At 44.2% G+C, this 24,804-nt stretch overlaps 1 protein-coding gene across 2 annotated transcripts in view; it reads left to right on the forward strand.

Moving 5' to 3' along the window:
* The window catches only part of abcc1 (ATP binding cassette subfamily C member 1 (ABCC1 blood group)), a 48,854-nt gene that overhangs the window by 12,297 nt on the left and 11,753 nt on the right, over window positions 1-24,804 (forward strand). For both annotated transcript variants that reach the window (XM_083896976.1, XM_083896975.1), the window contains exons 8-22: window positions 1,594-1,821; window positions 2,912-3,089; window positions 8,962-9,123; window positions 13,336-13,428; window positions 13,716-13,919; window positions 14,541-14,687; window positions 14,932-15,019; window positions 15,253-15,322; window positions 16,090-16,216; window positions 16,623-16,799; window positions 17,592-17,759; window positions 22,445-22,619; window positions 23,340-23,400; window positions 23,520-23,634; window positions 23,736-23,943. In XM_083896976.1, the coding sequence (XP_083753102.1) occupies window positions 1,594-1,821; window positions 2,912-3,089; window positions 8,962-9,123; window positions 13,336-13,428; window positions 13,716-13,919; window positions 14,541-14,687; window positions 14,932-15,019; window positions 15,253-15,322; window positions 16,090-16,216; window positions 16,623-16,799; window positions 17,592-17,759; window positions 22,445-22,619; window positions 23,340-23,400; window positions 23,520-23,634; window positions 23,736-23,943 (2,201 nt within the window). The remainder of the gene's footprint in view (window positions 1-1,593; window positions 1,822-2,911; window positions 3,090-8,961; window positions 9,124-13,335; window positions 13,429-13,715; window positions 13,920-14,540; window positions 14,688-14,931; window positions 15,020-15,252; window positions 15,323-16,089; window positions 16,217-16,622; window positions 16,800-17,591; window positions 17,760-22,444; window positions 22,620-23,339; window positions 23,401-23,519; window positions 23,635-23,735; window positions 23,944-24,804) is intronic.

The following is a 24,804-nucleotide window of genomic DNA, read 5'->3' on the forward strand; positions in this document are numbered from 1 at the left end:
GCATACAGAAAGATATATATTTTTGCATCTTTTCTCTTTAATAGAACATTTTAACATAGAAATACAATCAGTTTACAACAATGAATCACTACCTGTATATGTAGTTTATTTAAGTTTAAACATATTTCACAACATAGTACCTTCACACAAATAAGTAAATGACCTCTCTCTCTCTCTCTCTCTCTCTCTCTCTCTCTCTCTCTCTCTCTCTCTCTCTCTCTCCCGCCCCGTGCCAACAATGCCTCGCGCTCTCTGCGCACACAGGTTAAAATGACAAACAAACAAATGCTGATCAAAAGTTTTGTGCAAGTGATTTAAGGTCCTGACTCTTGTCTTAAATATGACAAGCTTCGTTCAGTGATTGAAACAAATATATAACATGCAGAGCGCGTAGCGCCGCGGCTGCGCGGATATTGTGTAATCAAATACACCGGTATGGCGTTATATTAAAAATTAATATCAAAACGGGAAAAAAAAACGGTATTAGGTGTGAACCAGTATACCGCCCAGCCCTACACTCTACTACATGTGCGTGTAGCCGCGTGCACGTGTTGCTGATGCTGCGCGATGCGGGTGCATTTTGATCGACTTATTAAAATCTGAATTCTGACTGATCGGTCGATCACCGATTTTGGCCGATCACGTGAAAATCGGTCGATTCCGATCACAGGCCGATTAATCGGTGCATCCCTATTCAAAAATATATTATTGTTTGAAAATACGTTTGTTCTTTGAGCTGCCTGATATGTTCTTTCCTCCGCATTTTTTTGGTTTGTGTGCGGGCCTGCGAAGCTGTCTGCTGATTTTATGTTTTACGAGATTAAAAGTTACAAATATAGGAGAAAATAGTCACAGATTTATGAGATTAAAGCTACTTTTCTATTTTCTGTGTGTCACTTGCTGCCAGCTGCCTCACTCGCTGGGCGAAGTTATAAACCCAAGAAGTCAGTTAAACATTGTTGATTTCTTCCCATGGAGCCGACATTAAAGCTATTTTGGTTTAGTAAGTTTCTGTCAGTCAGCTGGTGAAGCCGCTGTCTCTCGGCTTGGGATGCAGGTGACACACACACAGACTGAACTGATATAGATACGGTTCATATGTTTAATACACATAAACAGCAGGAGAAATCATGGGTGTGAGTTGATATATTTAATAAAATGGAAATCTCATAAATCTGCGACTGAAAATATTGACGGCTCTCTCCTATCTCGCTTTCTCATAAATACCTCTGTACGAACACACAATGCCATGTCAGTGCCATCATAGTTGGGATAACATCTGAAGCAGAGGCTTGTGCAGAGCTTAGAGGCTTGAACATATGCACCTAAATTCCTTTTCTGCTCCACCAAATGGATTTTCCATGTGTCCCAGCTTGCAGCCACATTTTCTTTGAGGGCAAGGGCCCATGTCTCAGAATTTGAGGTAAACTGACAAGCATAGCATAGTCAGACTAAAACGCTGAGCTATCATTTCAAGTTTTAGAAAAAAGATCCTGTAAAACATTGTAACCTCTTAACAAACATTTATTTAGTTGTTAATGCAGTATTTTACTAAAACAGTTGGACTTTCCCTCTTCCTTTTATCTTTCCCAGGACAGACCAGAAAACGTTGTACTCTCCAAGGCAGGTCCAAGACAGTGATGGCAAAGAGAGTAGGCCTCTGGAAGAGTCTGAAATCTTGATCCTAAACCCGCAGAAGAAAACAAAGGAGTCATCCCTGTTCTGTGCTCTGTGTCTGACCTTTGGCCCCTACTTTCTCATCTCCTGTCTTTATAAGATTATCCAGGACATCCTCATGTTTGTTGGGCCAGAAATCCTCAGGTAAGAAACCAGTCAACTTTTCTGCAACAAAAACATTATGTTTTTGTGTTGGGTTCTGTTAAGAGTTAATGGTTTATATTTTGAAGGTCCAAACTCCACAGTTTTGGCAAAATCATTTATGTGCCAGTTATGACAAAGAATTCACAAATGTCAAATAGGATAAAGTATTAGGGCTTAGAAAGACGCACAGTTTATGAAAAGTCAGGGCAGCAGTGTTTTCGGATTACAGCCACTATTTGTGTAGAAACATACTCCTCCACCTTTTGTGGTGCCTCCACCTCAAGAGTTTCACTCCTCGCTGTGGAGGTGGAAGCCTGCCAGCTGAGGCGTCTGGTATTGATTCACAAAGCTACTGCTCTGTGAATCACAAAACTGCCGATGAAGATAATTCACTATTTCTCCCCAAAATTACAGTGTGTGTCTTCACTGACATAGGCACACAAGTTATCCGGCCTGTTTTCCTCTCCTCTGTCATCTCACTGCAGCGCCTAAAGTAAGGGCACCTTTGGTCAAATGTCCATAAAATCCACAAAGGGAAGAAAACGAGAGATGACTCCATCTGGGGTGCCATCTTGTTTTACATCAAGTAAATTAACTGTATTAATGTAAAACAAATCCTTCTAAACTTACTGGACCATGGTCGATGCTCTGCAGATTATTTGTATTATTTGTGGGTTTTTTTTATGTTTTTTTTTAAAGTTGGTGAATAGTAGTGTGTGAGAGAGGGGGCAAAAGATAGTTTGCAGTAACACACACAATACATTTTGTTATATTCTGGCAAACTCATTATTTGATGCATTTTAGACACACAATCATAAGCTAGAATTAAATGTGTCAGAATGTGTGACAATAAATAACAATAAGTCTACAAAAAACTATTTTTTTTTATTCAAAAGCAATTATACACTCGCACAAACATACATCTTGTCAGTAAACCCCGCCCAAATGTTACAGGTGACTTTGGAGATAGGTGAATTACAAACGCTGGTTGGCAGATGTGTCAAAATGAATAGGTCCAATTTCTGCTTTGAAAATCCATTTGTTTGAGGCTTGACCATAGTCTTCACTTTACTCTCTTTATTCCATGCAGGCTGCTGATCAAATTTGTTAACAACTCCAGTGCCCCCTCCTGGCAAGGCTACTTCTATACTGCTCTGCTCTTCATATGTACCTGTGTGCAGTCCCTCATTCTTCAGAAGTACTTTCATGTGTGCTTTGTCTCAGGCATGCGTCTGCGCACTGCCATCATTGGAGCTGTCTACAGGAAGGTACAGGATCAATTCTTTACATGCTTCTTCAGAATTACTTGTTTAATACCAAGGACTATAGAAATACTTAAACAAATAATAGAACATCTTCAAAGTCGCAGTCTAAATAACTTAGGGTTATTAACATAACCCCGGTTCTCTGAGTAATATGAGTGAGATGTCTCACTATGGGATGCACCCCCTGCTGCAGCCCTCAGAAGCATTAATCTCATTACGCCAATCCTGATTGGCTGGTGAAAGTGTCCGTCTGCCACAGGTAGTCCCACCTACCATAAATACTGTGTGCGGACGGGACCACATCATTCAAGATAAGCACCTCTTCTCACTCGCCCAAGCAAGAAGGGTTGTCTGGTGAGACATCTCACTCATATTACTCAGAGAACCGGGGTTATGTTAATAACCCTAAGTTCTCTTTCATAATATCTCGTGAGATGTCTCACTATGGGATATCGTAGCTCCCGTATTGCCAGACAAGCTTATCAAGCGTCCACCAACCCACAGGGAAGGTCCTCTGCTCTGCTCTACGAGGACAGTAAAACTGCTCGTGCTACTCACGGAGCGGAAACGTCCAGCATATAGAAACGAACAAAAGTGAGAGGCGAGGACCAACTCGCCGCAGCACAAATGTCCTGAACAGAAACCCCCCTGAACAAGGCCCAGGATGCGGCCAAACCCCGAGTCGAATGCGCTCGCAGGCCCACAGGCGGCTGCAAACCTTGACTCGTATAGGCTAAAGCTATCGCCTCCACCACCCAGTGGGACAGGCGCTGCTTTGTGACAGGTTTTCCCTTATGAGGCGTAGCCCAGGAGACGAACAGCTGATCACTCCTCCTGAAAGCCTTTGTCCTTTCCATGTAAGTGCGCACAGCACGAACTGGACACAACACATGTGACCGCCCACCTGGTGAGGCAGGAAAGGCCACAAGGTCAATAGGAGAACATGAACCAACCACCTTAGGCACAAAAGCCGGGTTGGGCTTCAACATCATCCTCACATCGCCCGGGAAAAGTTGAGCACATGACGGATGCACAGAAAGTGCATGAATGTCACTAACTCGTTTAGCGGAAGCCAGCGCCAGCAGTAACACAGTCTTAAGAGACACGTGCTTTAAGTCTGCCTCCTCCAGTGGTTCAAACGGGGGCCCTTTAAGCCCCTCCAAGACCACAGCCAGATCCCATGGCGGGACACGGGAAGGAGCCTGCGTGCCCCCTTCATAAAACGGCAAACCAGCGGGTGCTGGCTCGCAGTTTGCTCCCCAAAACCCACGTGACAGGCGGCGATAGCTGCCAAGTACACTTTGATTGTGGAGAAGGCTTTATGTTTGTCAATCAGCTCCTGCAGAAATGACAAAATCACTCCCACTGGACACTGAAAGGGAACGTGGCTGTTCCTGTGGCACCAACTCTCAAACACTCTCCACTTACAGTCATATAGAGACCTAGTGGAGGAGGCTCGAGCACTTTGTATAGTGGCAATCACACGCTGTGAGAGTCCCACAGCTGATAGATTGAGCCACTCAGGGGCCAAGCCCACAGCGCCATGCGTTCTGGGTGCGGGTGAAAAACCGCTCCCCCTCCTGCGACAGCAGGTCCCTGCGCAGCGGGAGCTGCCAGGGCTGAGCGCGCAGCAACCGATAAATCTCCGCCAGCCAGTGCATTGCAGGCCAATGCGGAGCTATCAGAATCAGTGTGTGGCCGTATTCCCTCACCCTGGACAGAGTGGGGGGAACCAAGGCCAGCGGGGGGAACGCGTAAAGAAGCTCGTGCTGCCAGACGTGCGCTAGTGCGTCTACACCAAGGGGAGCGTCCACGCTGCGCAGAGTAGAACCGCGCGCACCGTGCGTTCTCTCCCGACGCGAACAGATCCACTGCTGCCCGACCTTAACGGGCCCATATCTGTTCCACAACCTCCGGGTGTAGAGCCCACTCCCCGTACACCGGTGCGCCCCTGGACAACAGGTCCGCGCCCGTGTTCAGGACTCCCGGGATGTGCGTCGCTCTCAGGGAGAGGAGACGACCGCAGCTCCACAGGATCAGTCTGCGTGCCAGCATATGCAACCGACGGGAGCGTAACCCCCCTTGACGGTTGATATACGCCACTGTTGTGGTATTGTCCGTCCTCAACAGGACATGATGACCCATGAGAGACGGAAGGAAATGTTTCAGGGACAGAAACACCGCTGAAAGTTCCAGGAAATTTATGTGAGACCGCTGGAGGTCCACATTCCAGTGGCCCCTCACAGACCGGCCCTCGTGAATCCCGCCCCATCCTGTCAGGCAGGCGTCCGTAGTGACCACTTTCCTGGACAGGACAGAGCCCATGCGCACTCCGTGCGTCAGGAAAGACGGGACACACCAATGACGCAGCGCCCTGGCGCACGCCGGTGTTACCAGCACTCTCCGTGCGCCATGACGCACGGGATTCAGCCGGCATGAGGCCACCCAGAGCTGGAATTCCCTCATGTGTAGGCGACCGAGACAGACTACGAGAATGGCAGATGCCATAAGTCCGAGTAATCGAAGACACAATCGGAACTGAACAGATTTGCCTGGATGAAAGAGCGCGAGACATGCTTTGAATGTTTCCACTCGCTCCGCCGAAAGGCGCGCTGTGAAAGTCACCGAGTTCAGGGACAGTCCCAGAAAGATTATGTCCTGAGCCGGAGACAGCATGCTCTTCTCCGCGTTTATCACGAAACCCAGGTATAACAGGTGTTCCATGAGAATACGCGTATGCGCCCTGGCCTCCTGGTCTGATTGTGCCAAAAGCAGCTAATCGTCCAGATATGTGGCCAGGCGGATGCCCCACCGTCTCAGCGGGGCTATTGCCGCCTCCGTGCAACGCACAAACACCCTCGGGCTTAAAGACAGACCGAAAGGAAGTACGCGGTACTCGTAACAGATCCCCTGGAAAGCGAACCTCAGATATTTTCTGTGGGGCGGATAAATGGGGATGTGGAAATACGCGTCTTTCAGATCGACAGAAGTGAACCAGTCGTTCTGACGCACAAGACGCAGCAGGGATGCGTGTGTCAGCATCCTGAACTTGTATTTCCTGAGATATCTGTTCAGAGCCCGTAGATCCAGGATAGGGCCCCCTCGTTTGGGAACGAGAAAATACCTGGAGTAAAAACCGCTCTGACACTGTGCGGGAGAGACTACACAAATTGCTCCTTTGTTTAACAGTGAGAGGATTTCCTTTTGTAAAACGCGAGCTGACTCTCTCTGAGCCTGGGAGTGTATTATGCCGGCGAAACGCGGGGGCACAGCGGCGAACTGCAGCCTGTACCCCCACAAAATCGTCCGTAACACCCTGGACGACGTCCAGGGTGCAGCTCCTCCACTTCTAGAGGCTTCAGCCGCGGTGCGGTGGCGCCATCTACTGGTGCCCCGGGACGACGCTGCAAATTTCTGCCGGGGTGGACAGCGCAGCGGCGGGGACACCACAGCCCCCGTCTCGGGGAGGGATATGACCCTCTTCCGACGGAGGACAGCGGGCGTCGCCACCGCGCTGTTTATAGTGATAGTTTTGGCTTTTTTTATTAGCTGCGCCCTCGGCACTCGGCCTGGATGCGGCAGCGGAACACTTTTTATTTTCTTTATGAAAACTTTTGTGTGTGTGCGTGCTTGTGGACATGAGAGAGGGGCAAGCGCTGAACCCTCCGCTGTCAGATGTCCACTTCCCTCGGCTCGTTCTGGCATGGACCGCCGGGAGATCACGCTCAAAGGCCAAACAGGTGAAGCTGGAGAACGGGGAACTTCCAGCTGCATCACCGGAGGAGAGAGGGGCTGTCAGGCTGCTCTCTTCTTTTTCGTGGCTCGCTGTGTAGCAGCTGGCGCAGGCTGTGCCGGCGGAGCTGTCACCGGAGCCGAGGGTTTCTTGGACCAGCTGACCCTGCCCGAGTGGGGTTGCGGGGCTGGCTGGGGCTTCGGCAGTTTAGGAAACCTGTACCGTGAACCCTGGGAAACCGCATGCGCAAAGGTTTTGCGCTGTGCAGGCGGAGAAGGAGCTGAGGGCTTCCGAGGAAGGCAGAGCTGAAGAGCTTCATCCTCTTTCTTTTTGGCCTCACATCGCCGCTGCATTGAAGCCAGCGCTGAGCCAAAAAGCCCGTCCGGGACAATGGGCATGTCCAGGATGTCTTCCTTCTCCCTGTCTGACAGGTTGGCGAGGTTGAGCCACCGCGCTCTATCCTGCAGAACCATAGCCCCCATCGCCCGTCCCGTGGCCTGGACCGCGCAACGCTGGACACGGAGACACAGATCAGTGATGATCGGTATCTCCGGATACTGTCAGAGGACGCCACTGACAGTCGCGGGTGAAGGTGCGCTGCAACGAGTGGCTCCATCGGAGGCATACGGAGCAGACCCAGGCTCTCCATTGCATCGCAATCGAGGGAGGAGGCGCCAGGAATCGGGCTCCTGCTGCTGTAAGGACGGGCTTTCCACGAGCGCGCGACCTCATCCAGCAGCTCTGGGAAGACGGGGAGAGTTTGCCTCGTTGCGCTCTTAGCCAGGGGCAATTTCTTCCCCTCGTAGCGGGATCTGGTGGTCTCGGCTACGACAGCGGGCCAGGGGATAGCCAGTTGGGCAGGGGGAGGGGAGAAGCTGGTGTGCTACTCTCACCCCCATCCCGAGAGGTGACAGAGGCAGCGGGCTGTGAAGCCCGGGCCGGAGTGATGAAAAAATCGTCCTCATCTTCATCCTCTGATATGAGGAGTTCAGAAGCGACATCATCATCCTCCCCATAGTCCAAATCTAGGACGTCTTCCTCCGGCGGGGGAACCGCGGCTAAGCCAAGCTGGGAGCCCCAGCTGACGTTAACCCCCGGTGCCGCCGCAGCGACCTCCATCTCCTGTGTCTTGGACGGCGGCGCCGTCAGAAGGGAGATATGGGTCACGGCCAGACAGGCTAGCTTGGCGCGCAAGCCGTCTGCGGAGACTCTTGGCGGTGAAAGCCGCGCAGCTCTGACAGGAGCCGGGGACATCAATAGCCAGCCGGGCGTGTTCCAGCCCCAGGCAGCTCGAGCAGACCTGGTGTGGATCCTTACTCGATATCTTATTCCCGCAGCGACAGAGCCGGGCTTCAAAATCTCCGTGCCCTCTGGTGTGAGGGATTTTAGCCTCCATTCCGTGCGAGCTGGTGCGCAGGCAGGGAGTCAAGGCTGTTAGCTGGTGTGCTAACTGTGAAAAACCGAGAAATTAACTGGTGTGTTAGTACTCGGTGCTCGGAGCGCCGTGGTGGGACGCCGAGCTGGACAGTTAGCTGGTGTGTTAACACTGGGTGCTCGAACGCCGTGGTGGGGCGACGAGCTGGGAGGTTATCTGGCGTGATAACCGCAAGGACCGAAGATTAGCTGGTGTGCTAATATTCGGTAAATTCGGTCTGGTGTGACTGACGAAGCAAATAAATCCAAGGCAACTGGCGCCCTGCGACAGAAGCTAAATAAGATCCGCCTGTGGACAGTTTAGCCAGTTAGCCCTGGACGTGAGATATGCTCCGAGTAAGAAGAGGTGTTTGAATGACGTGGTCCCGTCCGCACACAGTATTTATGGTAGGTGGGACTACCTGTGGCAGACGGACACTTTCACCAGCCAATCAGGATTGGCGTAATGAGATTAATGCTTCTGAGGGCTGCAGCAGGGGGTGCATCCCATAGTGAGACATCTCACAAGATATTATGAAAGAGAACTGACAATGAAGTGGATAATGAGTCTCGGGTGCTGCTCACTGACTGTCTTTTTATCCAGCTTGAGAGTAACATGAAAGATTCTTTAAATTAAATATAGTTTTTATTTCTCAATTGTGTAGATTTATTGCATCACTGCTATAGTGTCACTTTTGTAGACACTGTCAATTCGATTTGCTCTTTCAGGCTCTGGTTATAAGCAGTGCTGCAAGGCGCAGCTCCACAGTGGGAGAGATCGTCAACCTGATGTCGGTGGACGCTCAGCGATTCATGGACCTCATCACTTACATCAACATGATATGGTCTGCTCCCCTGCAGGTGGTGCTGGCCCTCTATTTTCTCTGGCAGGTAGGATTACAAGGCAGCCTCTTTATGGTGCTTTTTCCTTATACAGTTCTAGCCCGGCTCAACTCGACTCTACATGTTTTATTTGCTTTTCCATTAAGGATAGTTTTTTGGTACCTGCTATTGTGAGATTCCAAGCGAGCTGAGCCAATCCTAAAATGTGACGTCAATAGACTGCTGGCCACTGATTGGCAGAGAGTCTCATTACTGGAAGAGTCATCAGCGCAATGTCTGCTATAGGGCTATGTCGACAAATCGATCGACAATCGACACGTGCGCACCTCGACAAAAAAATGTATAGTAAAAAAAGTCGAAGTGTCACAAACACGTAAAGTTCACGACCATGGAGGTTAAAGAAGCTGTGCACGAAAAGGTGATCCTGCTGTCCAGGCTCTCTGCGCTCTCACATGGTGATGCGCTCCCTCGAGTGGCTGTGCGCGTCCAAGCGTGTGTGTGTGTGCGTGCAGTGCGAACGAGGTTGCGGGAGTGGGGGACATAACACGAGCGCTAAATGAAGACGGCATCTCACCCAGTCAAGATCACTGTACTTCACTCTGGTGGACACCTAACGAGCACAGGTTCAAAAACCTGAGCCGTCTGGCGAGTGGCGACACACGCGTTCCTGCGGAGAGTACGCTTTTTTTTTTCTTTTTTTTGCCCCTCATTTTTATTATCCCTGTTCTGATGGTCAATAATGGACATTACTGCCATGTTTTTTTTAGCCTAAAATGAAGTAGTACACTGTAGAATAGTTTACACCCCCGCAGTGCTGCTGTTGCTGCTGATGGTAAAAAAAAAAAAAAAAAAGTCGACACGTGGACCTCGACAATCGACTCGAAATCGAAAAATGTGTGAAATTCCCAACCCTAGTCTGCTGATAAAGGAAGCAAACGGCACAATGCCACACCAGTGATGTTGTTAGCCCTGCGTCTCTGACGCAAATAATTCAGAAAGGATGCATTTACCTCACCGTTGATGGGACGTGCACTGTCCCCCCTCTCAGTCTCCACTACAGTGCACATAAAGTATTTGTGCTGCCCATTGCAACAGAGCCTACACAGACCTGTCAACCTCTATGCATTGTGTCTAGCTATGATGTGTCACTTCAAACTGCAAGAAAAGGGAAAGCTTTCAGTTCATCTGTTTACGTGCATCAGTGCAACAACCCACAGGCTACAGTCTATGGATCTAGCTTTAGCTAATTTAGCCTGCTGGGAAAAGACGACTTCGACCAATCATTGCGCTCGTTTCCATCACGGCGTCAAACACGAGTGTAGAGAAGCCAAATTGCAAGTGACAAAATCGATTTGATCCCTCTCAATTCATTTTGATATTCTTGCCAGTTTCCCATGGTTGGGTGGTGCTTAACGCTGTTCACACTTACTATTGAACACTTAATAGACCGTGTGTGTGAGTGCGTGTGTGTGCGCCTGCAGTTAATAAACATGGCATCCAGTAAACAGACTTGGACAAAAACATATTATGGTCCTTGTTTGGACACTCCTGGTATATGTTGGAGCATATCAACTGCTGAGGATATCACTAAACTTCTCAAACCTCTGAAGACAGTCATCACAGTGCTAAGTAATGAACAGAACCCAACAGTATCTCTCATTGTGCACATGATCGATAAGAACATGTTACCTGACATGAGGAAGATCCCACCACAGTGAGTGTCATTAAAAAAGGGACAACCATCTGCTGATGTGTACTACGTTGGAACCAAGATTTCTACCTCATCTCGAGGAAGATCGGCTTCAGGATGTGTTCCACAGGCTGAAGGAGGAAGCTGCGCAACCAGGTACTTATTTTACTCAAAATGTATTCAACATTTTCATTATTTGATATAGCAAATATGAAGAGGTGTTTTCTTCTGAGCACTTCTTTTATTTAATGTTTGTTTTTTGCTAGTGTTGCTTTTGTGTTAAGGCCAGACTTGTGTTTAATACTAAATTCTTGTCATGCTGTTTACAGACCATCTTCTTTGTGAAAGACACCGATGATGGGATAACAGACGCTGGTGCCTCTGCACATGTACCAGAGCTGTCTGATGACCAGACAGACACGGCAGAGGGAGACCTTCAACAACCACCTCTCAAGAAGACTGCAGTGAAAGATCAGACAGAATGACAGAATGTGTAGGGCAAGCAGCACAGATCAGTGGCATTATGTGTAGAATTGAGGCAGAAATTATCAGGTACAAAAGTAAAATGTGTATTGCCCTCACAAACTGTCCACTTGTAGTAGTGGAAGGAGATTAGTGAGATGTACCTCCTGCTTTCATCTCGAGTGAAAACATACCTCACCTCAGTCCCTAGTGAAAGTGTGCCTTTTTGAAAGCAGAGGACATTGTGACCTCTCAGAGATCTCGGCTTCGGCCTGAGAATGTTTAACATGCTGATTTTCTCTAGAGAAACCTGCAAATTCCAAGCAAGGATTTTGTTTTCATTTTGATATGGGTTTGTTTTTAAAAATCCTATTATTTCTGCATTTAAAGATGTATGTAAGATTTTAAGTTGTACCTTTGCTAAAATGGTAAATAAAACTATGGTAAATAAGATGTTTGCTTTTGATAAATGTAGATAAAAGGCAGTCATGTGCAGTGTTTTTTGACAATACAGGAGCTGGCTAAGAGTTTAACAAGCTTATAAGTATTCTATGGGATCATTTTATTTTTATGTTTTGATGTGAGATTTGTTTTTCATTATTTATTTTATTATTGAAGTAAGATGTATAACTATTTCATTTGCAGTTTTGATAAATAGTAAATGAGACCATTTACTTCCCTTTGATAAAAGGAGTGTTTGTTATTAAAAAAAGTTTTTAAGTGTCCGTTAAATAAAGGATTGTTTTATTTGGTCATTAGTTTGTCGCTCAGTTTGTTCTGTTTATAAAAAATTGTGAGACAATCGTGTCATGAACAAAAATCATGAATCGTAACATTGAATCGTGTGTTGTGTCTATCGTTACATTCCTAATGATGATTGACAATAAAATTAAACTTGAACACACACGGGGAAATGTATGGTGTCTTGGCAGCAAAGATAGTAAACTAGGGTCAGGTGATGTGACGATATTCGATCATTAGAGAGTAGATGATCTGCCAAAGCAGAGAGGTTTCAGATTGCTGTTCTATACTCTTACACGGATGCATCAGTTTTTTCCTCAGCCAAATCACACTGCCAGGATGCTTCATGCCCGCCCTAAAGAAATGGCACACGACCAATCATAGCAACTACAGGTAGTGTTGTGGATGTTTCATTCCCCAACCTTTTCGAGTCAGAGTGAAACAGGAAGTCATGGCTGATAATTAAAAAAAGATCTCCACCTCATGGATAGAGCACCTCCCCTTTGGCACCTTCCATTCCTATGAATCTGCTCACCCCCCACATACGCAGAAAAAGTTTCTGACTTCTGGTTTACAGGTTGTGCGGCCCATAGAGCATGCACAGTAGTATTACACCCATAATGCCTCTCAGCTATGTGAATGGGCCGTTTGCATTCTCAGTGTTTAATGTGACATTAGAGTATGCTGCACATAGATGTGCTGTATGAAAGTGTGAGTGACTGGGCTGTGTAAAACAGCTTTGAGTGGTCAACAAGACTGGAACATTGCTATATAAATACAGACCATTTACCATGTGCCCAAATGCTGTGTTTTCTCCCTTTATGCGTTACCAGGTCTTTACTTCAGATGTTGTCAGGATCTACCTCTGAGTTGGACTACAGTTTTTATCTTCAGCATCTGAAATGCATGATCTGTTACTTTTAGATAAGGTGACTGACTTGGCCACTGAAAATTATATTTTTTTGCCTCGACAATCTCTTGTGTTGCTAGCATTTCTTTCTTTCATTTGGCTCATTCAAGGACAAACAATTCTGATTCTGGTCGAATATCAGGACCACTTTTTATTAATTCAGGGCAAGTAATGAAAAGTTGACATAGTTTACATTTATTTTCATTAGAAATAATATGCTCTGAACCTTACCTGTAAAAAAAAAAGTTGTTGCTTCATAGAAATATGTTTTATTTAATTTTTTTCACACACTTTATGCAGGTGCAGCATGTGATGGCTTTGTAATTTATCTGCTCCATCTCAAGTACCCCTAAGTGTCGTTATGGATCAACTGTGCAGACATTTAATTCAACACATGATACTGTGAAAACTATGTATTGTAAACCTGTTCTTTTATGTTTTTATCTTTGCTGTGTAGAACCTGGGTCCATCTGTTCTGGCCGGAGTGGCTGTGATGGTCCTGATGGTTCCTGTAAATGCTGTCATTGCCATGAAAACCAAAACTTACCAGGTGGGACTTCAAAGACAAACAATGAGCCTCATGCAAGTTCATTTTCTTATTGTTAGCTGACATTTTTTTCATATTGTGTTGTGTGTGTATGAACATGCCACATCATATTCAGCAAACCACTTCTAACTTTAAGAAAGTGCGTAAATGACACGCTCAAACGAGATGAATGCCACCTGCCCATATGTCAGGAGGAATAAAGAACACAAAGGAAGATGATTTATAGTGGCTTGTCACCCTGTGCTCAATATGTGTTTCCTGATGTCTTGTGATATGTGTGTGTTGTGTAGGTGGCTCAGATGAAGAGTAAGGACAATCGTATTAAACTGATGAACGAGATGCTGAATGGTATCAAGGTGCTGAAACTGTATGCCTGGGAACTGGCCTTCAAGAAAAAGGTGTCAGAGATCCGTGAAAGTGAACTGAAGGTCCTGAAGAAGGCTGCCTATTTGGGAGCAATGTCCACCTTCACCTGGGTTTGTGCACCTTTCCTGGTGAGTACAGAACAGAAGCACAAATACTGGACAAATCACATTTTACCAATGAACTGCATAGTCTAGGTCCAATCCTAATGTTCTTCTAACCCCTTAAAGGTTCAGTGTGCAAGAACTAGGCTCAAATCCATTTCCTGTTTTTACCCCTTTCCGTTGCCCCTTGCCACTTACTACATATCACTAAAAAGGGGTAGTGGACAAACCCATATGAAATGGGACATCTATAAGCAGACAATGCTTTTGCTGGAGATCCAATATTCCATGGTTAAAAATAAAATAAATATAATAATGATTCATTTTAATATTAAATTGACACATTATTTTTAGTGCTGGGCACGTTAACGTGTGTTGACGCTGTTAACGTGTCCAGCACTATAATAATATAATATTTATTATGCTCTTGTCTGAAGCAAGGGTGGGTGGATGTACTACAGATGTGCAGAGTAAATTAGTAATATGTTGTCAGTTTTCTAACATAAAATGTGTGAATACAAGAAATACTGAAAATACTGTTTCATCCCAGCAAGGCCTCTTGGGAATAAAGTGAATTGGTCTATAATCTCACAATGATGTTCCTTTTGTCTGTGTGATCACTGTGGCCATCCTGCTCTGACTGTACAGGTTGCCCTTTCCACTTTCGCTGTATACGTGCTGATCGATGAACGCAATGTCCTCGATGCCCAGAAGGCCTTCGTGTCACTGGCGCTCTTCAACATCCTGCGGTTTCCTCTCAATATGCTGCCCATGGTCATTAGTAGTATGGTGCAGGTTGGTGTATGCTCAGCACTCATACAAAACACTTTTGGTTTATTGAAAAACTGGTGGTTGTGATGGTCACAGCTGAGTAGGCTGTCCAGAAAAAGTGCACATTCACACATCTAAAAGAATGTGGAGACTTGACCCAGACCCAGTGGGATTTCAGTGATGTCAAATATGTGCTTATTGGGTCTTGTGTGCATTCACACCTGAAAATAGAGTTGTGTGGCTTTTCTCACTCTGTCTCTGTCTTCAGGCCAGTGTGTCCTTAAAACGTCTAAGAGTGTTTCTATCACACGAGGAGCTGCGGGAAGACAATGTGGAGCATAAATCGTTAATAGGCAGTAAGTGTTTTTGTCATGTGCTTTCTTTCCCAATCATGTCGGTGTGTCTTCATAGATTTGGCTTTGTATGTTCATAGAGAAAAGTTCAAATTAAAAAAAACTGATATGACATATTGACCTTGCTAATGGACAAAACGATCATGAAGTCCAACCTTGTCATAAGTCCACGACCAGACCATAATCTGTATCTATATGGAGGAATTTCATATACAGCTCTATTTTCTTCTCTCCAGCTCCACACAGTATCTCCATAGTGGATGGGGTTTTCAGCTGGTCCAGCAGCGAATCACCTACACTTAAGAGGTGAGCGCTCATTTACGCTTTGAAAATAGTTACATTTATCTGTTTCCTGCTGGACAAAAGTCACCATCTTTATTATGTGCAGAATTGAAGTCTGAATATCAGCTGAAGTTGAAATGATGCTTTCGTATGAAAACATAGAACTGCCTGAGGGAAGAAAAACATATCTGTGTAATTTATTTTCATAAAAAGATATTTATTATAACGTGATTGTTTTTGTTACAACAAAAAAGGTTTCTGTTATAACAAAAAGGGTTCAGCGTACACAAAGAAAGTCACCTTAAAGCTGGCTTTGTTGATTGGTTGTTGCAGGATGTTTACATCAGGGAGGGGTGGGGTCTGAAGGTGGATAGGCTCTGTATGCTGAGAATTGACAGCTGCAAGAGAAGCTTTGTTGCTCCTCATTTTGGATCTATTAAGTGTCCATTTTATTCATCAACCATATTTTTAAATAATGAGTATTAAAATACTCAATTTCATTATAAATAGTTGAACATTTGAACTGAGAGTTTCGTTAAAGGGGGTAAAAATACAAATTCATTATCATCATTTAGAAAAATTGTAGCACAATAGTTACTTTCCTTGGCAACTAATTACTTTTACAATGCAGTAACTTTGGTAATTTCTCAGTTACTTTTTGGGAGAAGTGTCTAGTAACTATTACTAATTATTATTTTAAGTAACATGCCCAACACTTGTCATCTGTGTAGGCAGAGAACATTATTGTTCCTTTAAATTGCAGTACATTTTAATTGAATATGTGTGTGCAGGTTAAATGTGTGTATACCAGATGGCTCTCTGGTGGCTGTGGTGGGACATGTGGGTTCAGGAAAGTCCTCATTGCTGTCTGCCCTGCTTGGAGACATGGACAAACTGGAAGGAACTGTGGCAGTAAAGGTGAATGCTCTCACTATTGTCTCACTCTCACTCTTTCTCTCTCACACTAATGCTACGTTCACACTCACATGAGTGAGTTTTGAGTCTGTTGCAGGTTCTGAAATTGACTTAAGAACATTGTTGGTCGCCAGAGAAAGTGGCAGTTCTTTGTCTTTATATTCAAATGTTGAATTCATTTGTCCATCTTTCACAATGTTAGCTTTTACTTGCTGATGAAACTGGTATGACAATTAGTCATGCATACATTTAAAAAGACTTGGACTGATTTGGATGCAATGACATACACCCACAGGTTCATTATGCAGTTGGGCCTAATAAAGTTCAGCTTCTGTGTCGCTGAATGTTGTTAAATTTATTGTAATGTGTAGATATCATGAAATTGACCATGTATGTTTTTACACTGCAGGGACTGGTGGCTTATGTTCCCCAGCAGGCATGGATTCAGAATTCCACTCTGAGAGAGAACATTGTGTTTGGTCAGGAGTGGAGAGAGACCTCGTATCAGCAGGTGTTGGAGGCATGTGCCCTTCAGCCTGACCTTGAGATCCTTCCTGCTGGGGATGAGACTGAGATTGGAGAGAAGGTATACACTTTAAAAAGTCTTGTTAAATGTTAAATGTTGTTAAATGAGTTCACACAATGCTTATTAATTCAAAAAAGTTCAGATGTTGAAAACATTGGAGCCAAAACTTCAGTTTACCTCAGTTTACCTACACTACCGTTTACTAAAGTTTGGGGTCCTTATTTTTGAATGTGTTTTGAATGAAATGTAACTAACATTAAATGAGTCAGTTTTTTACCTTTTATACTTACTTAACCACCATAGAGTGTGTGCTTTTTGTGTTAGTGAATAAAATGTCCACTGAAATGCAACTTTCTTCTTGAATCCACTGACTTCTCAGTTGTTCAATTGTTTTCATTTAAGTTAAATCCTAATGAAGTAAATGCCAGTAAACGACTATTCTAGCAGCAAACATCTGGTTTTTAATGGAATATGTACATAGGTGTATAGAGGCCCATTTCCAGTGTTCTAATGGTAAATTGTGTTTGCTAATCACGTTAGAAGACTATAGGATTATTAGAAAACCCTTGGAAAACACAAAATTGTATAGGTGACCTCAAACTTTTGAACGGTAGTGTATCTCATAGTGAGACAAACTATGTTTTGTAAACTGTGGGCTATACAAATAAAGATTGATTGATTGATTGATCGATTGATCTTGTTGGTTCCATGACCTTTGACTCACATTATCCATCACTTTGGTTTTTTATAAATCCCAAACTTTGCATAGCATGTGGTGCAAACCTTTTTTGTGGGTATGTAAGCTTTATAAATGAGGCCTCTGATTTAAATGTCTGTCTCTCCTCTGTTCAGGGAGTTAATCTGTCTGGAGGTCAGAAACAGAGAGTGAGTTTAGCCAGAGCGGTTTACTGTGAGCGAGCTGTTTATTTGCTGGACGACCCACTTTCTGCTGTTGATGCTCATGTGGGAAAACACATCTTCAATCAAGTTATTGGCTCACAGGGACTACTAAAGGACAAGGTTTGTATAAGTTCAAACCAAACTAATCTATAGTGCTTTAAAGGTGGTTGACTGTCAAGTAACATTACATTGTTTCCAGTTTTCTGCATCTTGCCAAATAGTGACACATTGTTGTTTTATAATGCACTATAATCCCCTTAAAAAAACTGACAAAAGTGTCCATCTGCATCTTCTGGATTAGTACATAACATTATGGCTGCCAGCCATTTTCAGTGCTGAACTGCCAAGCATTTTAAAGCATTTTGACTGATATTCCAAGACCCACAAAACGGTGTCTTCTATGAATATATAAACACCGAAGCTACTAAAAGAAGGAGTAGACTCTCTCCTTTCATCAGACGTCATTGGCAGTGAATGGTTGTTTTTGAATTGACATCTATAGAGTTTATCTGCAGCTCCTCAATTTAACCAAACAAAAAAAATGATGACATAGTCGATTGACTGATGTTGTGTTGCTGTTTAATTTATCGAACCCAAGGTGCACACAGTGAGAAAAAGTGGGAAAATATGAAACACATGGTTTACACCGGTTTTATTCCTGAAAATAGTGGTTTACAGGTTTAGTTACACCAGGGGTCAAACTCATTTTCACTGAGGGCCACATCAGCATAATGGTTACCCTCAACGGGCCAGATGTAACTGTCATACAGAATAAATGTAACTAAATGTAACCAAATATAACATATAAAAGGTAACTACTCCGTAACTTATTGCTAAATAAATGTATGTATTTATTACTTATTCAAGTTACAAATATTATGCATTATAGATGTAACCCGGTTCGCGATGGTGTTTCTTGACAAACTAACAGTTTTAAGAGTCTGTATCTGTTCGGGGCAGACCTGCTCATACACCTTCAGCATGCACTGCTTCAAAAACACACCCTCAGAAAAAGACTTTGAAGCACAGTCCATTTCTTCAGCCACAATAAAGCTAGCTTTTATGAAAGGCCGTTTGAGAAATAATTCAGTCTTGAGCTCACGTACATTTACTATCATACTCTCTCACATACAGTACTATAGTCACGTACATTTACTATCATACTCTCTCACATACAGTACTATAGTCACGTACATTTACTATCATACTCTGTCACATACAGTACTATAGTCACGTACATTTACTATCATACTGTCTCAGAAACGGTACTATAGTCACGTACATTTACTATCATACTCTCTCACAAGCAGTACTATAGTCATGTACGTTTACTATCATACTCTCTCACAAACAGTACTATAGTCATGTACATTTACTATCATACTCTCTTTCACGCTATTATGAATGCAACAACATGATAGTGAATGTATGAGACAATGATATGTAGGGCCCTATGAAATCCGTTCTATTTTTTTCCAAATTCCATTTCACTTTTTTATTATTCAGTTTTTTACCTTTTATACTTACTTAACCACCATAGAGTGTGTGCTTTTTGTGTCAGTGAATAAAATGTCCACTGAAATGCAACTTTCTTCTTGAATCCACTGACTTCTCAGTTGTTCAATTGTTTTCATTTAAGTTAAATCCTAATGAAGTAAATGCCAGTGAATCTTAAAACAAAGCCATGCAATGCTGGTCACATTTAAAAGTAAAATAATTAACATAAATATGAAAGTGGTAGTGCCCCCTCATCTGGTGCAGACAGATTTCTGCGCACCACACCTGCGCTGTACTGTTCTTCCTCTCCTGCGCCGTGCGCTTCTCCGTATCCGACTGGATCATTTCTCTACACGCAATTTTACCCCACAGCGCTGCAGTTAAGGGAATAACAGATGCATCAGAAGAGCCAATCTCTACTCGCTGTGTTTCGGCCGCCAAATTATCGGTGCATTCCTAAATACAACATCTTTATTGACAATAACAATATAACTGTAATAATGGCGTATTTGATAGTGTGACTTGAGTTTCAATCGGCACCTGGACAAGAGGACGCTCGCCAGTTACATGCGGGCGCAGCGCATGGTGTATAAAAAAGTGTATATAAACATACACTTTTTCTGTCCTGTTGTTGCATCCATAATAGCGTGAAAGAGAGTATGATAGTAAATGTACATGACTATAGTACTGTTTGTGAGAGAGTATGATAGTAAATGTACATGACTATAGTACTGCTTGTGAGAGAGTATGATAGTAAATGTAAGTGACTATAGTACTGTTTCTGAGACAGTATGATAGTAAATGTACGTGACTATAGTACTGTATGTGAGAGAGAATGATAGTAAATGTACGTGACTATAGTACTGTATGTGAGAGACTATGATGTAACATGCGAGCGCAAAAAAACGGCCTCTCATAAACTTTCACTGCCACATAGTTTTTGGTTGTGGCTTTTGTGAACACATTCTGCTGCCATCACAGTCTCAATCTCAATTTCACTCGTCGCATGATACATATACAATGATACACTGCGTTCGAGTGGCAGGATGCCGTCACTTTGCGGGTAACGCAATCACCATGCATTGTGGGAAATGTAGTTTATGGTCAACGCACGCCTTAAGCAGCATAGACCTATTTTTACACAGATTTTTAAGACCAATTAATCACTCGCAGGGCACATAAAATGACTTGGCGGGCCACATCTGGCCCCCGATTGTTAGGAAGGTGTAGCAATGCTTGGATCCAAATTCAAGAGACAGGAATCAGGGTGACTGAACAACGATGAGGCTTTCTTTGCTCCCCAGACAAAACCGGAAAAACAATCCAGTAGACGATGAACTGGGTCTTAACGAAAATAACAAAACATAATCTAATTCTGAGCTTTCAAAAATACTTGAAACAATGACTTTTTCGTGTAGCATAAATGACGCGCTGACACTGACTGAGGGAAGTGGGGACATTATAAAGGGGAGAGGAAATCAAGGGCAGGTGTGTGTGATTACTAAGGATCACCAGGTGCAGTGCATGAGGGAATTAGGTGGAGGTGTGTCAAGATGGATGCAGTGCCAGCGCGACAGGATGAGTGACTGTTTACCAAAATAAAAGGGGAAGTGAACCTAACCCAACACCAAAACGTGACATGCACTTTAACATGACTTAAGACATAAACTAAAAAAACTGACTAATCTGCCTGCTCGTGACACCAGGCCTTGAGTTTGACACGTGAGTTACACTATAAAATTGGAAAAGGACTGCCAGAAAATACATTTTAAAGGTCACATAGTGACACAAAGGTCACATTATGGAGGTCTACTTACATATATTAACTTGTTTTTATGGTCAAAAACCTCCTAGTTGCTGTAAACGAGCCGATAGAAATCCTCTTTTCTCACGCTGTTCGTTAGCCGCGACGTTTCAGAGTGAACTCTGACCCCCAGAAGACAGAGTCTTGTGATTGGGCAGTACTATTCAGCACACCAGCTCTCAGAAGCGCAGCTCCCCCCTCTGGAACGGTGGATGCACTGCTACTCATTATCAAAACATTGTTTTAACAATATTTAAAAATAGCTTCTTCACGACTCCCCGCCGCAGTCCCTTTTATGACTTTGACCCGGAGTCAGACCCAGAGTCAAAAGACACTGTCGCTCGTGAAACACCTCCACAATGGACGTTATTCTCCTTCTGCGGTTCAATGTACGCAACCGGATGTGCCCGGACTAGTGCCCGGAGCAGGAGGATCTGCTGTTCAGGAGAACCGATGTTTACGTAACTATTACAGGATTTTCAGAGATCTCGCTGCTCTATTCGTTGAAGGAGCTAAAAGAGCTAATGCAGCTAACTGGTAAACGGCGCCTGGATTCCGGTGCCGCAACACGTAAACATGAGATCGCGCACTTCTTTTTCAATGGAACGCCAACCCGTTCAAAAACATGCAAACAACGCGTTAACATGTTGGCAATTTTTTAGCGCGTTGTTGACGAGTTGTCTCAGTGTTATCTACGTGTTGTTAAAGCGGAACTAGACCGGAAGTTCCTATAATCTTTTTTTTTGTGTGTGTATCTGCGTCATTACATTGTTTATGAAGCCTGACGGTTCGAAACAAACAGTTCAGCCATTGCTGAGAAAGTTGTGTTTTATTGTAATCTCGGGGCTCAACGAGATCACTGAAAATCCAGTAATAGTTACGTAAGCAGCGGTTCTCCTGAACAACCGATCGTCCTCCTCCGGGCGGTAGTCCGGGCACATCCGGTTACGTACATTGAACCGCAGAAGAAGAATAACGTCCGTTGTGGAGGTGTTTCACGAGCAACAGTGTCTTCTGACTCTGGGTCTGACTCCGGTTTAAAGTCATAAAAGGGACTGCGGCGGGGAGTTGTGACGAAGCTATTTTTAAACACTGTTAAAACAATGTTTTGATAATGAGGAGCAGTGCATCCGCCCTTCCAGAGGGGGGCGCTGCGCTTCTGAGAACGGATGTGCTGGATAGTACTGGTCAATCACAAGACTCTGTCTTCTGGGGGTCAGAGTTCACTCTGAAACATCGCGGCTGAAAAACACTGTCAGAAAAGAGGATTTCTATCGGCTAGTTTACAGAAACTAGGAGGTTTTTGACCATAAAAACAAGTTAATATATGTAAGTAGACCTCCATAACTAACATTTATGTGCAACAGGACCACTCTATGTGACCTTTAACATGTAGAATTGGTGTGTTATTGAGCTGATTGACGTTCCATATAACGTTGACACTGTTAACATGCCCACCACTACTTTAAACATTAATGGGTTGAATGTGCATTGCTTTGTACAGACTCGTGTGCTGGTGACCCATGGGCTGAGCTACCTGCCCCAGGTTGACCTGATCCTGGTGATGGTGGAGGGAGAGATTACAGAGATGGGCTCCTACCAGCAGCTCATGGCCACAGACGGAGCCTTCGCTGAGTTCCAGCGAACATATGCTACAGTTGACCCCACACAAATCAATGGTGAGACTACACAAATGTGTTTTGGCTTATTGGTGGAAATTTAAATATATGGCATAAAGTTCAGGTTTTTGAGGTGTGGTTGCATGAGGTGCTGATGTAACGTAAATATGCTGACCTCGCTGTGTGAGAAACAGACATTTGCCCATCAGGGTGGGGCCACAAGCCAGACTCTAGATCAGGGGTGTCAAACGTACGGCCCACGGGCCAGAACCAGCCCACCAGAAGGTCCAATCCAGCCCGCAAGTTGAATGATGGTACTACTGTTGTAAGAATGCTGCCGCTATAAGAGCCGGGCAAATGTACGTGCAGGGAGAGAGAGAAAGGGTGAGCAAGCAGCGCTGTGTACAGTTATGTTCAAAGTAATAAATGTGAATAAAGCACAAAATCCTATAGTTTTTAGTTCCATGCATTGGGAACACATGAACAAAAATGTATACAGAAAAAATAATATTTGGCTGTTCAAAAAAAATAGCAGTGTCTGATTTTTCCTTACAAACTCAAATATTTACTGTATGAATTGAAAATTCTTTAGGATTTAGCATTCCTGTGAATCACTAACTCCAATGTTTTTCCCTTTCTTACACATTTAATGAATCACTAGTCAGCACTGAGTATGTGCTAGTACCTCATACATTCACTCTTGCAAAAACCTTGAAGTTAGTTTGTTGCTGCTGTAGTTGTCCTTTGTAACCTTGTCTTTTTCTTACTTCATGTGTGAAGAATCCTCAGAAGAGACTGTAACCACAGAAATAGAAAATGGCAATGTGACTGCTTGTACTGGGTGAGTGGAACTGGACAACAGTAGGTGTCTAAAAATAATTCCCTGAATCACCCAAACAGAGGGGTTCTTTCATGATGGCCATTATCACCTTACCTTACTTACACCTCATATATAAGCAGCAATCAAGATGTTTCACATGAGTCGAAGCTGTCCCAGGAGAAGGAGTTGAACAAGAATTCTAAGAATCCTGAGGTAGGCAAGTTGATGGAAGCTGACAAGGCCAACACAGGACAGGTAGGTGGATATTTACCATAACTTCAGAGCAATGAAATCATGATTGAACATACATCAATGCATGTGATAGTAACAGGTCACAACTGGCCTCCCCCCCACAGGTCAAACTGTCTGTATTCTGGGCCTATGTGAAAGCCATTGGAGCACTACTGTCCTCGATCAGTTTGGTGCTGTTCCTCACCCAGCACATACTGTCCATCTTCTCCAACTACTGGCTGAGCCTTTGGACAGACGACCCTGTGGTTAATGGTACTCAACCGGACAGACAGAGGAGACTCGGAGTGTATGGCGCTCTTGGTTTGTCCCAGGGTGAGGAAAGAGAGGGGGAGAGGGAGGGAGGAGTATATACATGTGTGTGTGTGTGTGTGTTATATATTATATATTTGAGAAGTGAAATAATGTTTATATGATTTACAGAAAGTGTGCGAGAATTATTTAAGCAAAATTAGGCATGTGCATAAATTTAGGCACCACGAAATTAAAATTTTGTACAGCCTCGTTTTGCAGAAATAACAGCCTCTAAACGCTTCCAATTAGAGTATGAATTCTGGCTGAATGTATTTTGGACCATTCTTCTTACAAAACATCTCCAGTTCGCATGGACAGTACGCTTTAAATCACACCACAAATTTTCAATACTATTCAGGTCTGGGGACTGAGATGGCCATTCCAGAACGTTGTATTTGTTCCTTTGCATGAATGCCTTTGTACACATGTGAAACTCAAGGCCCGGGGGCCAGATGTGGCCCGCTATGTCATTTTATGAGTGATTAATTGGTCTTAAGAATCTGTGTTAAAATAGGTCTATGCTGCTTTAAGGAGTGCGTTGACCATAAACTACATTTCCCACAATGCATGGCGATTTCGTTACCCGCAAAGTGGCGGCGTCCTGCCACTAGATCGCAGTGTATCATTGTATATGCATAATGTGACGAGTGAAATTGAGATTAAGACTGTGATCACAGCAGAGTGTGTTCACAAAAGCCACAACCAGAAACGACGAGGCTGGCAGTGAAAGCTAGCTTTATTGTGGCTGAAGAAATGGACCGACCTTCAAAGTCTTTTTCTGAGGGTGTGTTTTTGAAGCAGTGCATGCTGAAGGTGTGTGAGCAGGTCTGCCCTGACCAGATACAGACTCTTAAAACTGTTAGTTTGTCAAGAAACACCATC

This window comes from Microchirus variegatus (assembly GCF_963457635.1).
Source record: "Microchirus variegatus genome assembly, chromosome: 10".
Taxonomy (NCBI): Eukaryota; Metazoa; Chordata; class Actinopteri; order Pleuronectiformes; family Soleidae; genus Microchirus; species Microchirus variegatus.